Source organism: Sylvia atricapilla, chromosome Z (assembly GCF_009819655.1).
Source record: "Sylvia atricapilla isolate bSylAtr1 chromosome Z, bSylAtr1.pri, whole genome shotgun sequence".
NCBI lineage: Eukaryota > Metazoa > Chordata > Aves > Passeriformes > Sylviidae > Sylvia > Sylvia atricapilla.
This window is the reverse complement of record NC_089174.1, coordinates 79286040-79304996: the sequence shown is the minus strand read 5'-3', so window position 1 is coordinate 79304996 and position 18957 is coordinate 79286040. Positions and strand designations below refer to the sequence as shown.

General features: G+C 33.3%; 1 protein-coding gene across 1 annotated transcript in view; it reads left to right on the top strand.

The window, feature by feature from the left end:
* ADAMTS6 (ADAM metallopeptidase with thrombospondin type 1 motif 6) overlaps positions 1 to 18957 on the top strand; it is a 138848-nt gene that overhangs the window by 73523 nt on the left and 46368 nt on the right. Inside the window, exons 10-11 of the mRNA XM_066339996.1 lie at positions 5800 to 5941; positions 15660 to 15767. Of these exons, the coding sequence (XP_066196093.1) occupies positions 5800 to 5941; positions 15660 to 15767 (250 nt within the window). The remainder of the gene's footprint in view (positions 1 to 5799; positions 5942 to 15659; positions 15768 to 18957) is intronic.

Here is an 18957-nt window from a genome sequence, read left to right as displayed (position 1 = left end):
AGTGGGAAAGCAAATTATTTTGTAGGAGTGCTGGAAAGAGGATGGAAAGAGGATGAATATGGCTCAAAGGATGACAACAAGACAAAGCAAAGTTGTGTAATGCTAAGCTAATACATCTACCAAAACTCTCAGCAAGGGTGATTAACCAGCACATGCAATGACCAAAGGATTTTTATTTCTGGAGAAAACATTCCTTGAAGTACATAATAGTTGTTGTCTGCCAAGCTTATAATAGCTGTTGTCTATGAAGCTTTTAGGTAAAGATTGTTCATATATGCTTTGCAATGGCTTTAATTTCACTAACATATGGAACTAATTGCAGTAATACTGACTGAGAATTGGAGGCTTGGAGGGCAGTCTCAGGGGACAGAGATTTCTGTGAGATGAGTAGAAACCTATAATATGTCCTGTTCATAGGAGAAAAGAGCCAAGTGTAAAATTTTAGTGACTGAAAAACAATTAGTATGAATTTCATTCCATGCAACATGCCTGTGTATATATATAAGTTATATGTTTTGTTATTAAAAAACTGGGTGATTTCTGGAATCATAGTTTATTTTTCTTGTCAGTAGCAGGAGAGGAGTTAAAAGAAGCAAGACGGCCAGCTCTGTCTTTCAAAGGCAAGGTTGTCTTTTGAAGATGGAGGAGAACCAAGAATCTTAAATTATTTCAGTTAGATCTATCAGAGGAAATTCTTGGAGACACTCTATGATTGCCATACAGCAGGATGTAGATCTTAGACTACAATTTTCTAACTCTGGAAGGGAGCCAAAACGATCTTGGTCTAAGCAAGCCCATGCAGACAATATGGAAAAAAAAATATTCAGTGTTCTGGTCCAGGTATCATCTGCCCAAGAATCCTAAATATACAAGTGGATATGCAAGGTAAATACAGGATATGTCTATATATGCCTCATATATAATCTGTGGCACACTGGCCAGTTCCCTTGTACTCTAGAAATGTAAAGTAACTTCTGAAAAAAACTATAAATCAAGGCTAGTTTTGAAAGATAAGATCACATCAATTGTATCAAAATTTAGTATCTGTTTTTACAAATCAGTGGAGAAATTTTGCATTCAGTATTATGTGTTGACCTACACTTTGGATTATTATTTGCTTCTTTTCTTTAAATTATACTAAGATTTAAATTATTTTTTGCTAACAGATAGTTAAATAAAAAACATGCACTCATTTGCTATAGATTTCTGAAACTTTGAAAGTCTTATGTTTTACTTAAAAGGCTACTTGGTTGAAAAAAAGACCTAGGAGTTTCTGTATTTATGGGATGGCAATATGGCTTTGAGTGTTGATTTTGCAGGTATTACTCTTTGTCTACCTTTTGATTTATTTAAATATAATGAAATTGTAAAGGGAAGAATCAGCAGCACATTTCCATCAACTTATTTGTAGACTAACTGATTAAATAAATGATAGGTCCTGTATTTTATATGTTAATATCTCCCAAACTCTTAAAACCTGATTTTGGTAGGAGGATGGTTTTGACAGATGAACCAATAGGTTTTTCTTAATACGGCTGCTGGATAATTATTCCAGTGAATAAAATAATGCTTTGGAACACAGGGAAGTATGTGGGATAGAATGCATTAAAGAAAACAGCAAGTTACTACCTCCAAGCAAAAGGAAAATTGAACGTGATGAAAAGATTGTGCAAAATTACAAAGTCTTTAATATGAAATAGATACTGAGACAGAGCCAACCTTGGCATAAAATAATGGAAAGACATAGATTTTATCAGGAGAGTGAGTGGTAAATCTGAATTTCCGTAATATTCAAGAAAGTTTTTATTTAGTAATTGCATTTGGCTTCATTTTAATTTTAAGCATGCCAAATCCAAATCACAGTTACGTTACTTATGTCCAGTTTCTACGAATATTTATGCTTAGATCTGTAGACTACTGAGCAATGTGCAGAGTTTACCCATTAATGTCAAGTAAAGCAGCTTTTGTAACCTGTACAGAACTATAACCTGGTGCTGTTAAAAAATCAATTTTTAATTATAAATATAAAGTAAGGATTCTTTTAGGAGCCAGATGCACTGGCATGTAAGTAATTAATGGTATGTATATGTAAAAATGCTCTGTGGTTTTTGTTAATAATTTTTACTATTGCTTTTTTCATATTTTTTCAGCAATTTGGTATCAGAATTAAATAAACATGGATACTACCAATGTATTCATATATATGACTTTTTAGTCATAACAGATATTCACAAATATTTATAATACATTTATTTTGTGGTCATTAAGTGTAGGTTGCATTATAGTTCACATCATTATTATGAATGACGCCATTGAGTGACATTCAAAACCAATTTTCAGAGCCAACATTCTGGGATATTTTCTTTAGCTGTTGAAGGAGTTGGGTTATACTGTCTAAGTAGGGATATTTGGGAATAGATATTGTAATAGGCACATAAACCCTGAGAGATCTACATCCATTGTTTTTGCCTTTTCTCTTTACTGGTCTTGATACAACTGTGATATGTGTGCTGAGGTGGTTATCCTGAGTTTTGTGTTCTTCAGTCTGTAAAGATTTAGAAACATTTAATCCCTTGTTGGTGTTTATTTGGTTGAGCAGTTAGCAGTGATAGGAGCCTGAAATCTTAAGCTTTCTTAGAATGTTGTAGTATCCTTGTTATCCTTTCAAACAAAAGAATAATTTGATGTCTTGTGATATTAAAATAAAAAATAGAAGTTTATATTATATTGTAGAGTGTTTTAAAATTATCTCTGGAGATACTACACTGGAATACTGGGCTGAAATGACATCAAGCTTAGCTATTTTATAATTGAAACAAGTCCCAGTATGTCCCATAAAACTTCACAAAATTAACCTGAAGTTAGGAAAATGAGAAAAACTATGAGTACTAGTTGTACCTTGTAGGGTAATAGAATGTAATGGTCAGTTCGAGATCATCTTATTTCTGTTGCAGACATTAAAGATTTATCCGCACTATGTTTAAAAAAGCAAATACTCTACAGGGATATCCTGTAGATTTTTTGACTTGGTGTATATGATTCCTGTATAAGGCAGAGTCACAAAGTACAAAAGCAATTGTGAGTAGAAATTTTCTAAAATTGTAGATATGAAGGTATTTGAGGCAATTTTTCCTATCCTTTTTTATGTCTTTACATCTTCGTTTTTATATGCCTGACTGATAATAACTATTAGATCTGTGTTTATAAAGTTCTCCAAAACCATTAATCTTCTTGGGCTTTTTTGGTTCATTCCCTAGATTTAACATAAATTTTTTTCTCAAGTATATGGGTTTTGCTTTGATGGAACAAGGAAAGAGAGAACAGGAACATACACACAAGAGTATTGGACCATTCCCTAGTCCTGTAAAAGTTTTCTGGAAAGGTTAAATGGTCCTCAGCCTGGATTCATCCTTTGCACAGCTTTGGTCAGACCTTTCATTACCAATGGAAAGTCTCTGGTTTTATTAATGTGTTTATAAAGATCATGCCATTTCTTTTCCAGGATACTTCAGTTCCCACAGTACAATATCAGGGGTCAGTTGTGCTCAACTGCTTGAGACAAATAATAGAACTGAAGCAGAAAGGAAGACAGAAATAAATGTTCAGTCTAGAGGTTGTGATGTAATGTAGCTAGTAAGAGAATGACTTCTCAGTAGTAATTTTCTCACTTAATTACTACAGCAATATTTCATAATGGTGCAAATCTGGTAATTAGAGCAGAAGAGTAATTTTTTTTTTTCAAAATTCAATTATTTTGTACATGTTTTTCTGCCATTGTATATCTTGTAGAGTAGGTATAGATTTTAATTTAGTATATCTAAAAATTTAGAATGGATTATGTAATCTAATTTGGGCAGGGGCTCATATGCCTGTGGAGAGAAGTCACTGAAGGTAATGAGGTTTTTTAAATACTATGCCCTTGGCTGTCTGTTTACCAGATCATAGTTTACAGTCATCTTGTCAACTCTGTAATATTGGAATCTATGGAAATGTTCCCATCATACAGCAGTACTAGCTGAAGCTGGTGCCAAATGCTAAACGTCTCACTGCTTGTTTAAGGAAAGATTCTATCTGCAATTTAGCCCAGACATTGCAGAAAAATCAGCTTGTATGTCAGTTATTTTAATACTGGAATTATTAACATGCTCTCCTCATACACGCAAAATACAACACTGAAATATATGAAAAGATTGAAGGACATTTTCCCAACTGCTAGGGGAGAAAAGATATATATATGTATATATATATATATACATATAAGTAATTATATAAGATAAAGGGGAAGTTACACCCTTTTTTTAGTGCCAGAACCACACAGTTGATATTTTAAAAGTAGATTTCAGCTGAGTGGATGCATGGGTATGGTGTCTATGCATGCATGCATGCATGCAGGTGAATCACACCAAACTTTTTGGAGTTTGTAATCAAATACTGTATTTTTTCCAGTATTTACCTGGTTCCTGTATTAATTGCTACTTGCCACCCTCTGAAGTGGTTAGCAGAGGTTTGTTTCTTCATTTTTCCAAAAGATCTTTTATAGTGTTTTGAAGACTTGATCAAAATAGAGTTAAAATGAGAACATAAATATGTAGTTAAAGGACACTTTTTTGCTCTTTTTTTATCTGCAGATGAAAAATATAGAAAATTGGAGATCTCCAAAAAACAGTGTAGAACATTCACTTCTGAAATTACGTTCCTTTGGCAAGGTACATGGAAAAGATTTGGAAAAAAACAGAACATAAGTGCTGGCAAAATTGGTAGGAATGTCGGAAAAAAAATTTTAAGTGTTGCCATAAGAATTCTTTGAAAATCCTCACTTATTCACATGTGAAATGAAAGTAAAAAAGCATCTGTCCTCTTTTATGCACACTGACCCAATAAAAGTGAATAATTGTATTTAGCAAAGTACAAAGTTTTCTAAACAGAACTCAGTCTGGTTTTGGCTTTCTTTGTTATTTATTCCACTACACTAAATTATTGTGGTTGAATATGGGCATATTTTGGAAAAAAACCATCAACCACTGAACAAAACACTGAATATAAAAAGAGGAAAATATTGAAGTTTGCAAAGATGATTCTTTTTGTTCCAACATGAATATTTTAGGACTTAGGATTGTATTAAATATTGATACAATCAAAAAGATCTTGGACCGATAAATTTTTTTTCACTCACCCTATTATAGGTAAATTTGAAGTTCCTGCAGAATTTTTACCTCTGTAACTATTTTCTTTACTTGAATGGAAGAAAAGCTTGCATGTTAAGGTCCTGATCCAGTAAACATTTCGTCATGTTGAAACTCGAATGTGTTTTAATTTTACATAAACCAGTTGAGCTGCTCCTATCTATGAGATTACACTTAGCTGTTTGAAGGATCAGAAGGGTCATTTCAAATTGTAAACTGAATTTCTTGCATTTGCCTAATTTGTTTATTTTTCATTCCATGACTAAATGTAGCTGTTCTTCAGTGAAAACAAATAGGAATCCTAAACCAAAAATGAAAATCAGTCTTGTGTGGCTCAGAAATTATCACACTTTTAAAAAGGATACTATATTAAATTATTTCACAATCTAAAAGAAGCATTTTTTAAAATAACAATGATGAAAAATTATTTTAATTTCCTAATCACTTCTAAATATTTTCTCTTGTTAATATGGGTGTACCTTCTTACTGTCTGTTTATTGCAATCATATGTTTCACACCCAGCGCTGTTAAAAGTAAGAACTTAGCTACGTAATATCATTACTGTGATTTACAGTCAGTAGAATTCCTAATCGATTTGGTCCTTTATGTTGAACAGTTCGGGCCGTGGTACTTGCCTTGATAATGAGCCTCCCAAGCGTGACTTTCTTTATCCAGCTGTGGCCCCAGGTCAGGTGTATGATGCTGATGAACAGTGTCGCTTCCAGTATGGAGCAACATCCCGCCAATGTAAATATGGGGTAAGAAGTCTTAATCCTTATGCTGAGTGTTCTGCTTAGTCATTTGTATATATTCCTTTATAGTATAAATCTTTAGTTAGTTGTAGTAGGGGGTTACAGATTTCCAAAGGCGTGTCCAGTGCCATCATTTGTAAGCAAAGGGTTAATTTTAATCCTTATGCTGCATCTTTTGCTTGAGCCATTTGTATGTGCTACTAAATGTGGGTATGATGAGCTGGGTAAGCTGGTCTTTAATTGTAGGAAGAAAAAGAGCCCAGAACACTCAAGCCTGATCCTTGTAAAGTATAATAGAGAATTTTCCCTGATTTCAGTTAATTGAGATCAGGTTTATGTCATATTAATCTTGAAACATAAATTCTGGTTTTTTGTTGGCTTTAACCTTTCATATAAAGCTACATTTTGAAGTTTCTTTTGTGCTTATATTGATTTATCAGATCTGATTTTATTTTCTTGTCTGTTTGTATGTTTGTTTTTCCCCTGACATTGAGTCTATTGCATCTGACATTATTCAGATATCTACTTTGAAAGATGAATTATGGTTCTGGTATGAACATAGACAAACATGAAGCTAGACAACTGGTTAGAATACTGAGTAGCAAACTACTAGCAAAGATTTGGCTGCAAGTACCAGTATGCAATAATTAAAGTAAATAAATTTACAGTAGAAATGAAAACCTTCACATGTAGGTCATTGTGTTACAAATAGTTACTTAAAATCTTCCAGCCAAAAGTACGCAGTCAAGGGACACATTCTGCTATGCTTGTTATGAAATAATCAGCTGAGACCACACTAAGTAAACATTGAGAACGTATCTTATGGTTTAAGTAGTTTTAATAATTTAAAATTTTTAGATTATTCAGATAGAATAATAAAATAAAACAAATTCAATTTTTAATATTCTGGGGTGATAAATACAGTATTATTCTTGGGACGCCTCTTTGGCAGATTGCATTTTGGAAAGGAGCTAAGAGCTAGGTAGCTGGCTAGCTAGCTCTGAATCTTCTGATTCCTCATCAAGCCTCTTTCGGCCTTTATTGTTCCTCTTTAGGTTCTCACTTCCCGTCATTATTTTTTAATGGCCTTATTTCCTGTCTCTTCGTCGAAGTAATACCATTTTTCTTTTTCTTTTTTTCTTACAAATTTTCACCACAATCTTTTATTTGCAGACTTGGGAAATCTGCAGGTATTTGATCTGTGATTAATGGCACAGTCTTTGGACACATTGCATTTTAAATTAAACTGGAAAGTTCATAATGTGTAAAACCTGGCTTTTCTGCATAGATGTAGGTTTTTTTAAACACTGTTAAACTGTGTAACCATTGTTGTGATGATCGTGCTGCACAGTGTATTTTCTTTCTCAAACTAGTTTCTAAACCAGAAATAATTGGAAGTAATGAAGACATGTGATTTATCTTTGCCTCAGTGTGCCATTGATGTGAACACAGCTTCCAAGTGTCTCAGAAAATGATCACTCTATTTTTTATAATAGAATTCAAACTGCATATATTAATAAGTAAGTTATTGTAGAAGTCTGGTAATAGCCATTCTAAGAAATAATATGCATTAAAAATAGTATATACATTGAAAAATATTATCTGCCGTGGCCATAATGCTCTACAAATGTGACCATGGTGATTATTGTCTTAGAGGTTTGAAGTGATAATTTTGAAGCAGGAGGGAAACATCCTTTGGAGATTGTAGTGCAGATGAAAATAACCTACTTTTAAAAGATTTATTTATGAAAGGGTTTAAGGACTGAAGAGTGAAACTAGGTCTAAAACCCAAGACAAGCTAAATCAAATACTCTGCTCAACCCTCTAACTATCAAAAGTTAACAGTCAGTGCTTTAGATTTTTTTTTCAGTACTATTCAATGAAGATGCCATTAATGGTTCATGGATCTTTTTCAGACACATGTGCAACTATGATGAAAACACATAGCAAAACCTACCTAATTACAGTGACTGTAGTTCATATACTAGCTTCTTTAAAGCATTTCTTTCAGCTCTTTTTATTTGAAGTGTCTAGTAAAAAAGGCATAGAGTAGCTTTTCCAATGGAGTTTTGTGACTCAAAAGGAAATAAACTCCAAGTCTCAGAGAAAATTTCTTGCATTTTCTCTTGCTCAGGTTCTTTACTGATTTTAAGTGGCAATCCTTGGCAAGAGAAACAGTTGAATTCTCAAATCAAAATACATGCAGGCAGAAAATCTTCAGTGGCCTGTGATGAAGCTGTTGATATAACTGGTGTTTTTAAAATAATTTGGAAAATCTTCACGTTCTTTCTGCTTAGGAATTCTGCCATAGTCTTCTAACCTTTAGAAAAAGTACCCCTTTCAACCATGTAGCTTTAATGTTAATCTGCATTTATTGCCTTTTCTCCATTTTTTTTCTCATCTGCTCCCTCTGGATGTAAAGTTAACCTATTGCTCTAGATCATAGATCTTGCCCTAACTCTGCAATGAATTTTTCACAGTTAAAGCTGGAGTTGTTCTCACTTAGGAATGTGTAGTTAAATACATGGAGAAGTGTTTGACCAATTAAAGCATCAATACTCTATTATTAAAGGGACTTAAGTTCCTTTTTTTGGTGTGTATGTTTGTTTACAGACAAGTGGACAACCTAGCATAAAAAGGAGCTCTTCAGTTGTTTTGGTGCTGTTTTAGGGACTACTCTAATTAATTTTTTTTAGTTATATTTGGACAGAACTCTTGTAGCAAAAGTGTTGCAGCTATTGCTCAAGATTTCTCTCTGTTGTTTAGCACATTAAGTGGGACAAGAAGTTAAGGTCATGCCTTAGCTGTTTGAGCTGAAAAAATAAAGCTATATTTTACCAAGTAGACAGTGATCCTTTCAGTGTTGCATGGGCATTGTTCTCTATACTTTACTATATCAGTCTATATACTGTACTAGATCCTTTCTGATACATGGAAAATTATAGAGAATTTAGGTGAAGAAATGGGTATTTTGAATAAAAAAGTGAAAGGCAATATTGCAAGCTATTTAAAGTATTTAATTTTTAGGGTATATTTTTACACTCGGGAGAATGTTAAATTTATGACTTAGAGTGAGCCAAATTCTAATGGTGGAAATTGAACCACTTCATACTGATGCATAGCTTTTTCCTAAAGGTAGTGCATACTTTCAGGTACCTTACTGGGTTCACTGCAGTGGAAGATTTTGAGGTTATTAGAAACAGTGCTAGTAACTGTAACTGTGGAATATCCTACATCTTCTAGGATAATGCAGTATGGATTTTCTTCTGCTCAGATATGTCTCAATTCTCTGGTATGTGTTTTAGTTCCACTGATAGTTCAGAAGCTCCTCTAGTCTTTTGGTTCAGGTGATTGTAAGGGAACTTTTTCATTGGCTTCTGATCTCCTTATCCTTTGATGATCTACCTGGTAACAGTTGGCTGTTGGCTGTCTCTGGGTTAACTCAGGAAAGAATTGCAGTCTTGACTTTCAATTTCTCTGTTTTATGAGTTTAAATACCTGGAAAATGCATGACTGTAACTTGCTGATTTTGTGGCTCAAAATAATGCTTTGCTTTAGACCTGGTCCCTACGTTTTTAGGACAGAGGCTAAAACCTCAGACATTTTAAAAGCAGTTAATACTTTATGCATATGTTTAGTATTGCTGTGTTGCGTTTTATGATCTGTGAAGCTGCTGGCTGCTAGCAGCAGGGTTTCAGAGATGGCTTACAATTATTTGGGTGTTTTTTTTTCACATTTTATGCTTTTCCACCATCATTGGTCAGCTGACTTTAAAATCCGGGGGAGTAAACACATTACTATATACCCAGAGTTCTACAATGTTTCCACTAGGGCAAGAAGCCTGAGTTGCAATTGACCCCTGTAATCGGGTGATACAAATTTTAATGTTTATGAATTAAACTGTCACTTTACTCATGAAATATGAGTGTGGTTTACTCCAGTTAAATGAAGGGCAGTAGTATTGAGCTTGATGTAGGGGTTTTATAGGAAGGTAGAAGCAGATTCTTGAAGCTGGTTATTTTTTGGAAGGAAAGGCAGAGAAGCCACTGTTGTATCTTTGCACCAAAACTACCGTTTTCCTTTTGTTCCCTCATTGTTGATATTATGACTAGGATCATGCATTTAGTTGAATTTCAGCATAATAATAACTTACTGTAAGGTGCTTTTTTGACCCCAACTTCATGTATCATACAATAATTAAGCTGTTTTATACTGGTTTGTTAGCTGAGCATATGTAGTTTCATCAGATGGGTTTACATTGCATTGTTTACGAAGTAGTGTTAAAAGTATGTGTAATCAAAGAGAGGAATTGAAGATACTGGTATCATTCTCTGTAATTTTTATCAACCTTTCATTTTCTTTATTTCTGCTTCCTAGCCAGTTGAAAGAATTCTGGCAACTGTTGTGCAGGCCTTTAGCATCACAAATGGTTAAAGTTTCAAGCTTTTCTTGTATAGGGACTTAGAGGACTGTATTGTAATTAAATGAATTTTGTTCCCTGTTTTCTTCTAAGTTTATAATGCGTACAGCCAATAGAAATCCCAGAAGTTTTCCTTTTTCTGGAACCTAAAGCAGCTCTGTATCCTTTTTTGAACAGGTTTATGCAGTCCCCTTTTTTTCTTCTGTAGGAGGACTATGTCTCCAAAGCCCCTCTTTTTTCCTTCCTTTCTGTCTTTGTTTTTATCTTTCTGTCTCTTAGAGATAGAGATGTCCACACCAATGTGCCTGCATCTTAGGAATGCTGTAAAGAAAGTACAAAGAGAAGCTGGTGATCAGAACAGGAGGAGTGCATTAGATGGTTGTAGAAGCAATAAAGAATGAGATTCCAGACAGCAAAATGTTGTTTGAATAAACATGGATAGGTTGCATGGGTTTGAAAAGGAAGATGGTGTTCAGAGGTGATTGGTCTTGTAGGGTTCCTTTAGTTTCCCTAAGGTTCACATAAGCACCCAATATTTATGGAAGGATGTTGGTAGCATAATACGAAGGTGGGACTTAAGTTTTGTATTCTGTTTTACATTCTTTCAGCATGTGATTCATAACACGTTGCGCCACTTAATGAGCTTTTGGTAGTGAAGCACTAAAATGGAAACTTCTGGGTGCTTATCTGAACAAAACTTAGACCCTTCAGAATTTCACTTATTAATTAGGGTCTTCTAGTTCTATTTGAGGTGTCATCTTCATTTCAGCAATGAGCCTGAAAATACTCTGTTGATGATTTTCAGGTCTGAATTGCAGTTCAAGCTAATTATTTTTATGCTCTCTTTTGGCAAATGCTTATCAAGAGGTGCAGCATATTATAAATTAAACATGCTGAAGTAACAGACAAACCTAATTAGGATTTTAAAATTTTATGAACAAAAGTTGAACCTCCTAAGTTATCATAATTTAATATACCTTGTGAATGTATTTCCCATCCGTTATTTTTTTTTAGTTTCGATTTTATGGGCTGAACTGCTAACATTTGTTGGAAGCTTTGATGAGTTTTGAAAACAAGAGCAGCACAGCAATTTGATCTTTGCTCATATTACTGAGATTTTATTGTGCTGTATTGTAACAATTTATGACAATTATGGTGTAGGATGCTTAGACATTGCATAATTTGAAATGCCTGTGTGTAACTCTGCATGATGCAACAGAAAGAGGCTCCATCATTTATTATATTTAGGCACAAAGAAGGTAATTTGATTTGCTGTGTTTTTTTCTCTAGATGGGTTCAGCTTTGTTTAATTTACTGCAAATACAAGCATCCGAATTCCAAACTGAAGTCATGGAACCCTAAGATACACCGTTACAGGTTGTCATCTATCTTGTCTTGATCTTGTGAAAGGCCTCAGCTTCAGTTTATGTTTCCTGGATTTTTAAAACTTTTCCCTTGTTTGCTTTACAAATTAGTATTTACTAAATCCAGACATTTGGAGACTGACTTTGAAGTAATTTATAAATTTTCGGATTATGCTTCTTTCTCTTAGTTTCACTAAATTATTCAAACAAATATAATGTTAGGAAAATGTGTTAGCTTCATCCTTTTCCATGGAATAAAAGACTAATCTAAAAGGATCACCTCTTGGTGGGTGTGGGTGGGTGTGTGTGTGTGCTTGTGTGTGTGAATGTATGGAAAAAAAAGCAGTATACTTTCTATTAGTTATTTTGGGATTGACTTTTTCAGGGCAGTTTCTCATATGTTTTTAGGGCTGGCTGATTAAAAACGATTGGTCAGAGGTGTTACAGATAGTGGTGGTAGTAATGAAATAGCTCCAGTCAATAGCTAAAGAAGTAGGAGGTATGGGGTTTGTGGGGTTGAGCTGGAGAAGAGAAAGCTTTATGAACCTTAGTCACAGCTCCTTTGTTTAACTTTCTAAGGTCAGCTAAAAATAAAGAAGACATAGCCGTAGATGTACCTGGTAGAATTCCATTTTCATTTAATGAAATAACAGCACAGATGGATTTTTTTTACATCTATTTTGGTGTCTTATTTGTTTTCAAGTGACTATTGATGTTATTTTTCTTTTCATGTACAGGATGATGGAGAGTATACTTCAGAGTCTGTGTTTTCTTTTAAATGCAATACAGTGAGGAAAAATAAACAATATCCTAAATTTGCCATATTTAAGAGATATTACAAAACCCTTTTCATTTCTTGGGTTTAATATAAATTATGTCTACAAATTCATTGTGTTGTTTTTGTGAATCTTTGGTACTTTGAATAGTTTTTCTTTGTGGAAATATTCTGTTGATTTTAGGATACTGTTTATCTCTCTCAAACAGAACTCCTGTCTGATTTAAGTAGATGTTCTGCTTACACATTAATAGTATGATAAAGCCCGTAGTAATTTTACACTACTATCATTCTGTCTTCAGGGATTTACTGAGGTAAATTCCTGCTGCAATTATGGTCTGAAAAGGACTGTCAGACTATTACAGTAATAAATCTAGTTTCGATATACTGCTTCTCAAAACAATTCAGGAATAAATACTTTTCTCATTTTATGAAGTAGGGAGGTGAATTGACTTGCTTGTAGTCTTCCTGCAAGCAGACAAATGACTAAAATAGTTTTGGGGTACTGTATTCATTAATTCACACTGTTGAATTAAAATGTCAGTCTGATATTAAACTGGAGTAGTCTAATGCACCAGAGAAGCCTGAATATCCAGAAAGAATCCTACTGAAAGGAAGTTATCAAATGCTCTCATTTGTAGAGACAAATGGCAAAGACATGTTAATTATTACTTCTACGTACATGACTGTATATAGAAGGTGTACTTGTGTAGGCATATCAGAAGTGAGATTCTGCACATCAACTCCAGAGGAAAAAACAGAATTCTGGATTCAAATCATCATTAAACATAGATGTTTTAAAACTCCAGAGTGCTATCCAGATTGGATTTTCTTCTTTTGTCCATATGGGAATGTTCAAAATCTGTGTTTCTTAATGCAATTGAATTTTTTTGCTTTTCAGACCATTTAAGCAAACTCCATTAAGTCAGAACAACTGTTAACTTAAACATTTGAACTTGGTCAGATCTAAAATAAATAGAAGGTCACAAGTAGAATTACCATAGTCTGACACTTTTTAATTTGACAATGTAAACCACACATGAAGCATGAGCAAGTAAATGACACCAATTTTGTTCAACAAAATGAGGAAGTAAATTAAAGGTTAAGGTAAATAAGGCAGGATTGTAACAGGAGGACCTCATGCTGTGTCTGAAAAGAATCCATTTTAGGTTTTCACTTTGAAATCTGTACTGTATTGAAGTTTCATGGTTGATTTAGATGTGAAATTGATTTAGTGTTGAATTTTAGCACCTTAGTTGCTGTGAAATTTGTCATCAAGTTATATTTTTCAAGAAGCTTTGTGATGTATCTTCTGTTATTTCTCTGTTTTATTTTAATTAGTGTATTTATTTACTGTATCTTAATTTGAAAATTTTCCAGCTGTGAGAAAAAATTTTCCAGTGAGAAAAAAATTTGTTCAGGGTTTTACATTAAGCAAATATTTACACTGTTTGCATTTTGTTATTGAAAAAACTTGAAAAGTTCTGCATCAACTACAGGTAGACTTTTACAAGTGGTAGTATATCTTCCAAAACAGGCTGAATAATAATTTTAAGTTTTCATAGAGCCAGACACTAAATAGGATGAACTAACTTAGGCCTAATTGTCAAAAGTTGATGGAAACTCCAGGAATCACCAGGTTTCATTCCATATAATTCCAAACCATTCCTATAGTCTATTTTTTTGTGGATTATAGATAAAATACCTATATTGCTTCTTCCGGTCATGAAACTAAATACACTGTACTAACATCTCTGCAAGAATGGCACCAGCTAATTTTAAACTTCATAAATAATTTTTCATTTTTCAAGAAAAGATTCTACTGTTGAACGGTTGCTGCAGCAGCTAGAGAATAATGTATAAATAAATCAGTTTTTATATGCAGTACAATGCAAGAAGCATGAATCTTGGGGTAAAACATAAGAATTGTTCTTGTTGATATGTATAGAACTTATCATATAAGGTCTATAGATGCCTGATACTTGTTCATTACCTCAGAGAAACAATGAACTGGGAGGAGAGTGGACAATAACTTTTAATTAATTCACACTGTCTTTTCCTTTTTCTTTTTCTTTGAAGTTTCACTATAGAATCTATACAAGGATTTTTGTAGGGTATTATTTCAAGCAGCAGTTAAATAAAATGAAACAGTAAGGATTATCATAAGGTCATTTTAAAGATCTTGGTCTATTCCAAATTTTAAAAAATGTTTTCAAATTTAGAATACATATAAGGAAGTTGTGAACTCTTGCACAGATCCCAAAGTAACACAGCAAAGATTATTGTGTAAGCAATTTACTGTAAAAGCAAACATCTCCTGACTCTTTTGTGTGTACACAGCTAAATCCAAGGGCAACTGGAGCAACTATGAAGATTTCCGGTGTTCATCCAATTTTGGATCATACCCGCATTATGAATTTCAACCCTTTGCTAGTTTTAACAATTTATCTCCAGTATCAGCAGAACTGGCTTAATTTAAACTAATAAATATGCAAAACCAAATGGGAAAATATGGAAGGAACAAAAAGATGATTTGAAAATCTCAGATTAACATTGACAACATAGGGAAATAGGATAGGCTAAATAATTTCTGAAAGAGCAAATCTAAAAAGCCTAAAGGAAATACTTTAGTACATAGGTTAGTTAGTTCTAAGTACACATGTACTGCTTTAACAAGTGCTGCAGAAGAGGGATGTGGCTAGTCTGAACTCAAAAACTTTCTTTTTGCATAAGGGAAAGAAAAGTAATTGTTTCATATCTCAAAATTATTGGAATCCTTTTTAGCAGGTAATTTTGAGGCAGGTAGCAGCCTTAATGGAGACACTACAACTCATCCAAAGACTACTTCCGTAACAACACTAAAATATACCAAGCCCAGTCTTGGCACAAATTAAGAAAAGTAGCAATTATAAAACATTATTGGAATGGCAGGTGTGAAAAACATATTATTGTTTAGTTTTGATGCTTCCAGAATGTTTTTTTGGGCAGAATATTCATAGGCAAAATATTATGCCTTCAAAATAGCTGCCCTCACAGCCATCTTTAGATTTCTCTCTTCAGACTATGTCTTAATTCAAAACAAATTTGCATATACATATGTGTATGAGGACTGGAAGAAATTTGAGGCTTTTATTCTGATCAACTTGCTTCTGCCTTCTTTCCTAGGAAGTGTGTAGAGAGCTGTGGTGCCTCAGCAAGAGTAACCGCTGTGTTACCAACAGCATTCCAGCAGCAGAAGGTACTCTTTGCCAAACAGGGAGCATTGAAAAGGGGGTGAGTACAGACAATTTATTGTTTGAAGTAGAAATTTACTGTTACTAGAGGAAGAAAGAACTAGAAAATTGAAGTATTTCACAGCAATTATAAGAGTTCAACCCAAACCTTAGTTTTCCGTAATACATTTGCATTGTAATGGGAAGTGTCCTACAGAATTTTTTAACCATTATTTTATAAGTGTAATTTAATAAATTATTTATCGTCTCTAAAAGCTCTAGAGCCTGGATCAAAAAACAACCTCAAAACATGTTCTATTTTTTCTGTATATTTTTTGAGTAATTTTTTGTGAAAACTCCTTTAGTTTAATCTTTATTTGATTTTATACCACTCTTCCATTAAAGATTGTTACAGCTTTAGGTCTGCCATGGACTTTGAAAATGTGCAACATAAATCTACAGCTTGAGCTATGTTATTTTGTTTGAAAGGAAAAGAATTTTATTTTTTCAGATACAAGCCAAATCATAAAAGTGTGTTGAAAAAAAAAAGACTCCATAAAAGGGTTTTATAAAAGCCTGTATTTCCCAGTGACATTTCTATTTTGACTTTGAATTATTCTTTCATTGTTCAGTTATGCTTGCATAACTGTTTAGCTTTATGGACCTTGATGTACAGTCAGATAAACTCTTCTACCTAACAGAAAAGTACAGAAAGTCAGTGTTGCAATAGATATATTTAGCACTACAGTATCTGTCTGAATATGAGAATTATGATTTTAAAACGATCTCTGTGTATCAGTAGTTTCAGACAAGAATGTTGGAAGACTGTTTATCAGTTACAAGGTAAAATCTGTAAAGATCTTAAAGAGGAGTGAAAAGTACTTTAATTGATTTAAAATATATGTACTGGGGAGGAAAAAATGCATTCTACATACCTTTTTTCAAAATAATATATTTTATGCAGGTTTGTACAAAGTGAAGAGAGCTTGTTATATTAAACCATTTCCAGTATCTGTCTGAGAGTGGCTGCATGTGTTCATGAGATTCAGTGATCCAGATTGGATTTTTTTTCTGAACAATGACCATTCACATCTATTCTCACTCTGACTTTTGTCATGCTAGCTGAGCTGGTTTCAACAAAGATAACAGTGCATTTTGACTTGCAATCTGATGTTTAAACAACAAGAATGAAAGCTTTTGGGCAACTGTCACAGTTTATTAATGCGTGTTGATGGCTTCATTCAGGGCCCATGACCTGGTGTAGTTCTGATGGTTTTTCCATGCTGGGTTTGGAAATATTGGTAAATCATGTTAAATTAATTTATTGAACCAGTCATTTTAAAAAATAGAGCAAATAAAGTTAGCCAATAAAAATAGAGAGCATAGTACCAAAAATGTTACCTTATATTAGAGTAATAGAAAATGTTAGAAGCCTGCTCTTAAATCAACAGTCTAGGTTTATTTTGGAACCATCCTCCTTTTTGATGACAAAGAGTAATTTACCTCAATTTATGTTTTTTAAACAATGAGGCTACAAGTTGAAATCCTTTTAGACACTGTTGATCTATTCTCTTGTCAAGAGGTTTTAATCAGTTTGCACTCTACCAAACATCTTTTTCAGTCACCAGCATCTTGTTCCATTGTTAGATTTTGGATGGAAATGAGAAAATCCATGCCATTTTACAAAGATAGACCTGTTAACCAAAGATGCCTGTTAACAGCAGAGAATTGTCTTTATAAACTGTATCCACAAAGCTTCCTGTGAATTAATTGTTCCTGGTAGTAATAAACCAGAAATCATGAGCTCTTTCCAAGTATGTTGTTCCCTTTCCCAGAGAGGAATGTGAAATAAATTGGTTACCATGCTGTAACACCTTCCTATTGTTGTTGGTTTTGGTGTTATTATTATTATTATTATTGATAGATCTGTACTGCAGTCATGCCTAAAGGTCCCAACCAAGTTAAGCCCTATTTTGATGGATTCTGTCCAAATATATAATAAATGAAATTTCCAGCTCTAAATATCAAACAAGATCTCAGAGTATTTAATCTTATTTAGGTATTTATTTATGCATTATGTGTAACAAAAAACTCAAAGCATAATCTGCTGCAATGTACATTAATATCTTATTGGCAGAATTTTTAGGGATTTCTACACATCAAATAGCCTAACGTTCTGTAATAAAACCTTCCTTCAGTTGTTTTTATTAACCTGCCAAGCTTTTAACTCTTGGGGTTGAAATTTTCCATGGTAGATATCTGCTTACACCTGAAGGTTTTTAGAGTGTTTTCCATAAGAGTTATTCAGCAGTTTTCTGCATGCAGGGAAAGATAATAGAATGGCTTCTTGCTGCTGATAGAACTGTTACATCTGTTCTGTTTGGAGCTTTAATATGTTCATGGTTTGGTGAAGGGTTTTACGTATCAGCTAGGTTCAAAAAGGTACACTTTTGCTAATTCATAATGAGAATTTTAATTATGCATGAAGCTTTTCTCTGGTATTCCCAGGGATGTGTTTGTGAATGTAAATTAACTGATAGATTTTAAAAAATACACAGATGAAGAATTTGTGCATATGAAACAATAAGAGAAAACTGATAAGAACACTTACATCATGTTGTCATTTAAAGTAATAAAGTGACCCTTCCTGAAGATCATAGATTACATCCATGTTAGGGATGTAGAAGAGGGGCAAACATGCAAAAAACGAAAACACAGTGCTGAAAGGATAGTTTACCTAGGTCCATTGTGGATTGATTGCATTTTTGATTTGACATTAACATAAGATAAATGTAAGTTATTACTGAACATAATGCTTTCTAGCAGAATAATTATAGAATGAATGATTGAAAATTAGTAGTTAAAATTTATGCTAATATTTTTCTTCCTCATACAAAATAGGAAATCAATTTTCCTATTAGAGTACTTGCTATGTGTTTTTTCTAAAATATTGTTATAAGTGTTAATTCTGTAAAGCAGCTAATACTCATAAAAGGGATCTCAAATGTGCCACCAGGTCATATTTTATTTTCATTAGTCACTTCTTTAGGAAAAATTTCAGAATGCTTTTATTCACAGAGGATTTGCATATTTTATGCATATTTAAAAGCAGCACTGTCATCTTTCTGTTGAAATAATGGAAAATTATTCTTTCAGTGTTAGAGAAGAATTAATATTTCAGATCTAAGCCTTCCATAAAGAACTGTTCTTTTAAAATAGCTATCACTTCCTCTTCTTTCTTAATGTGGTGA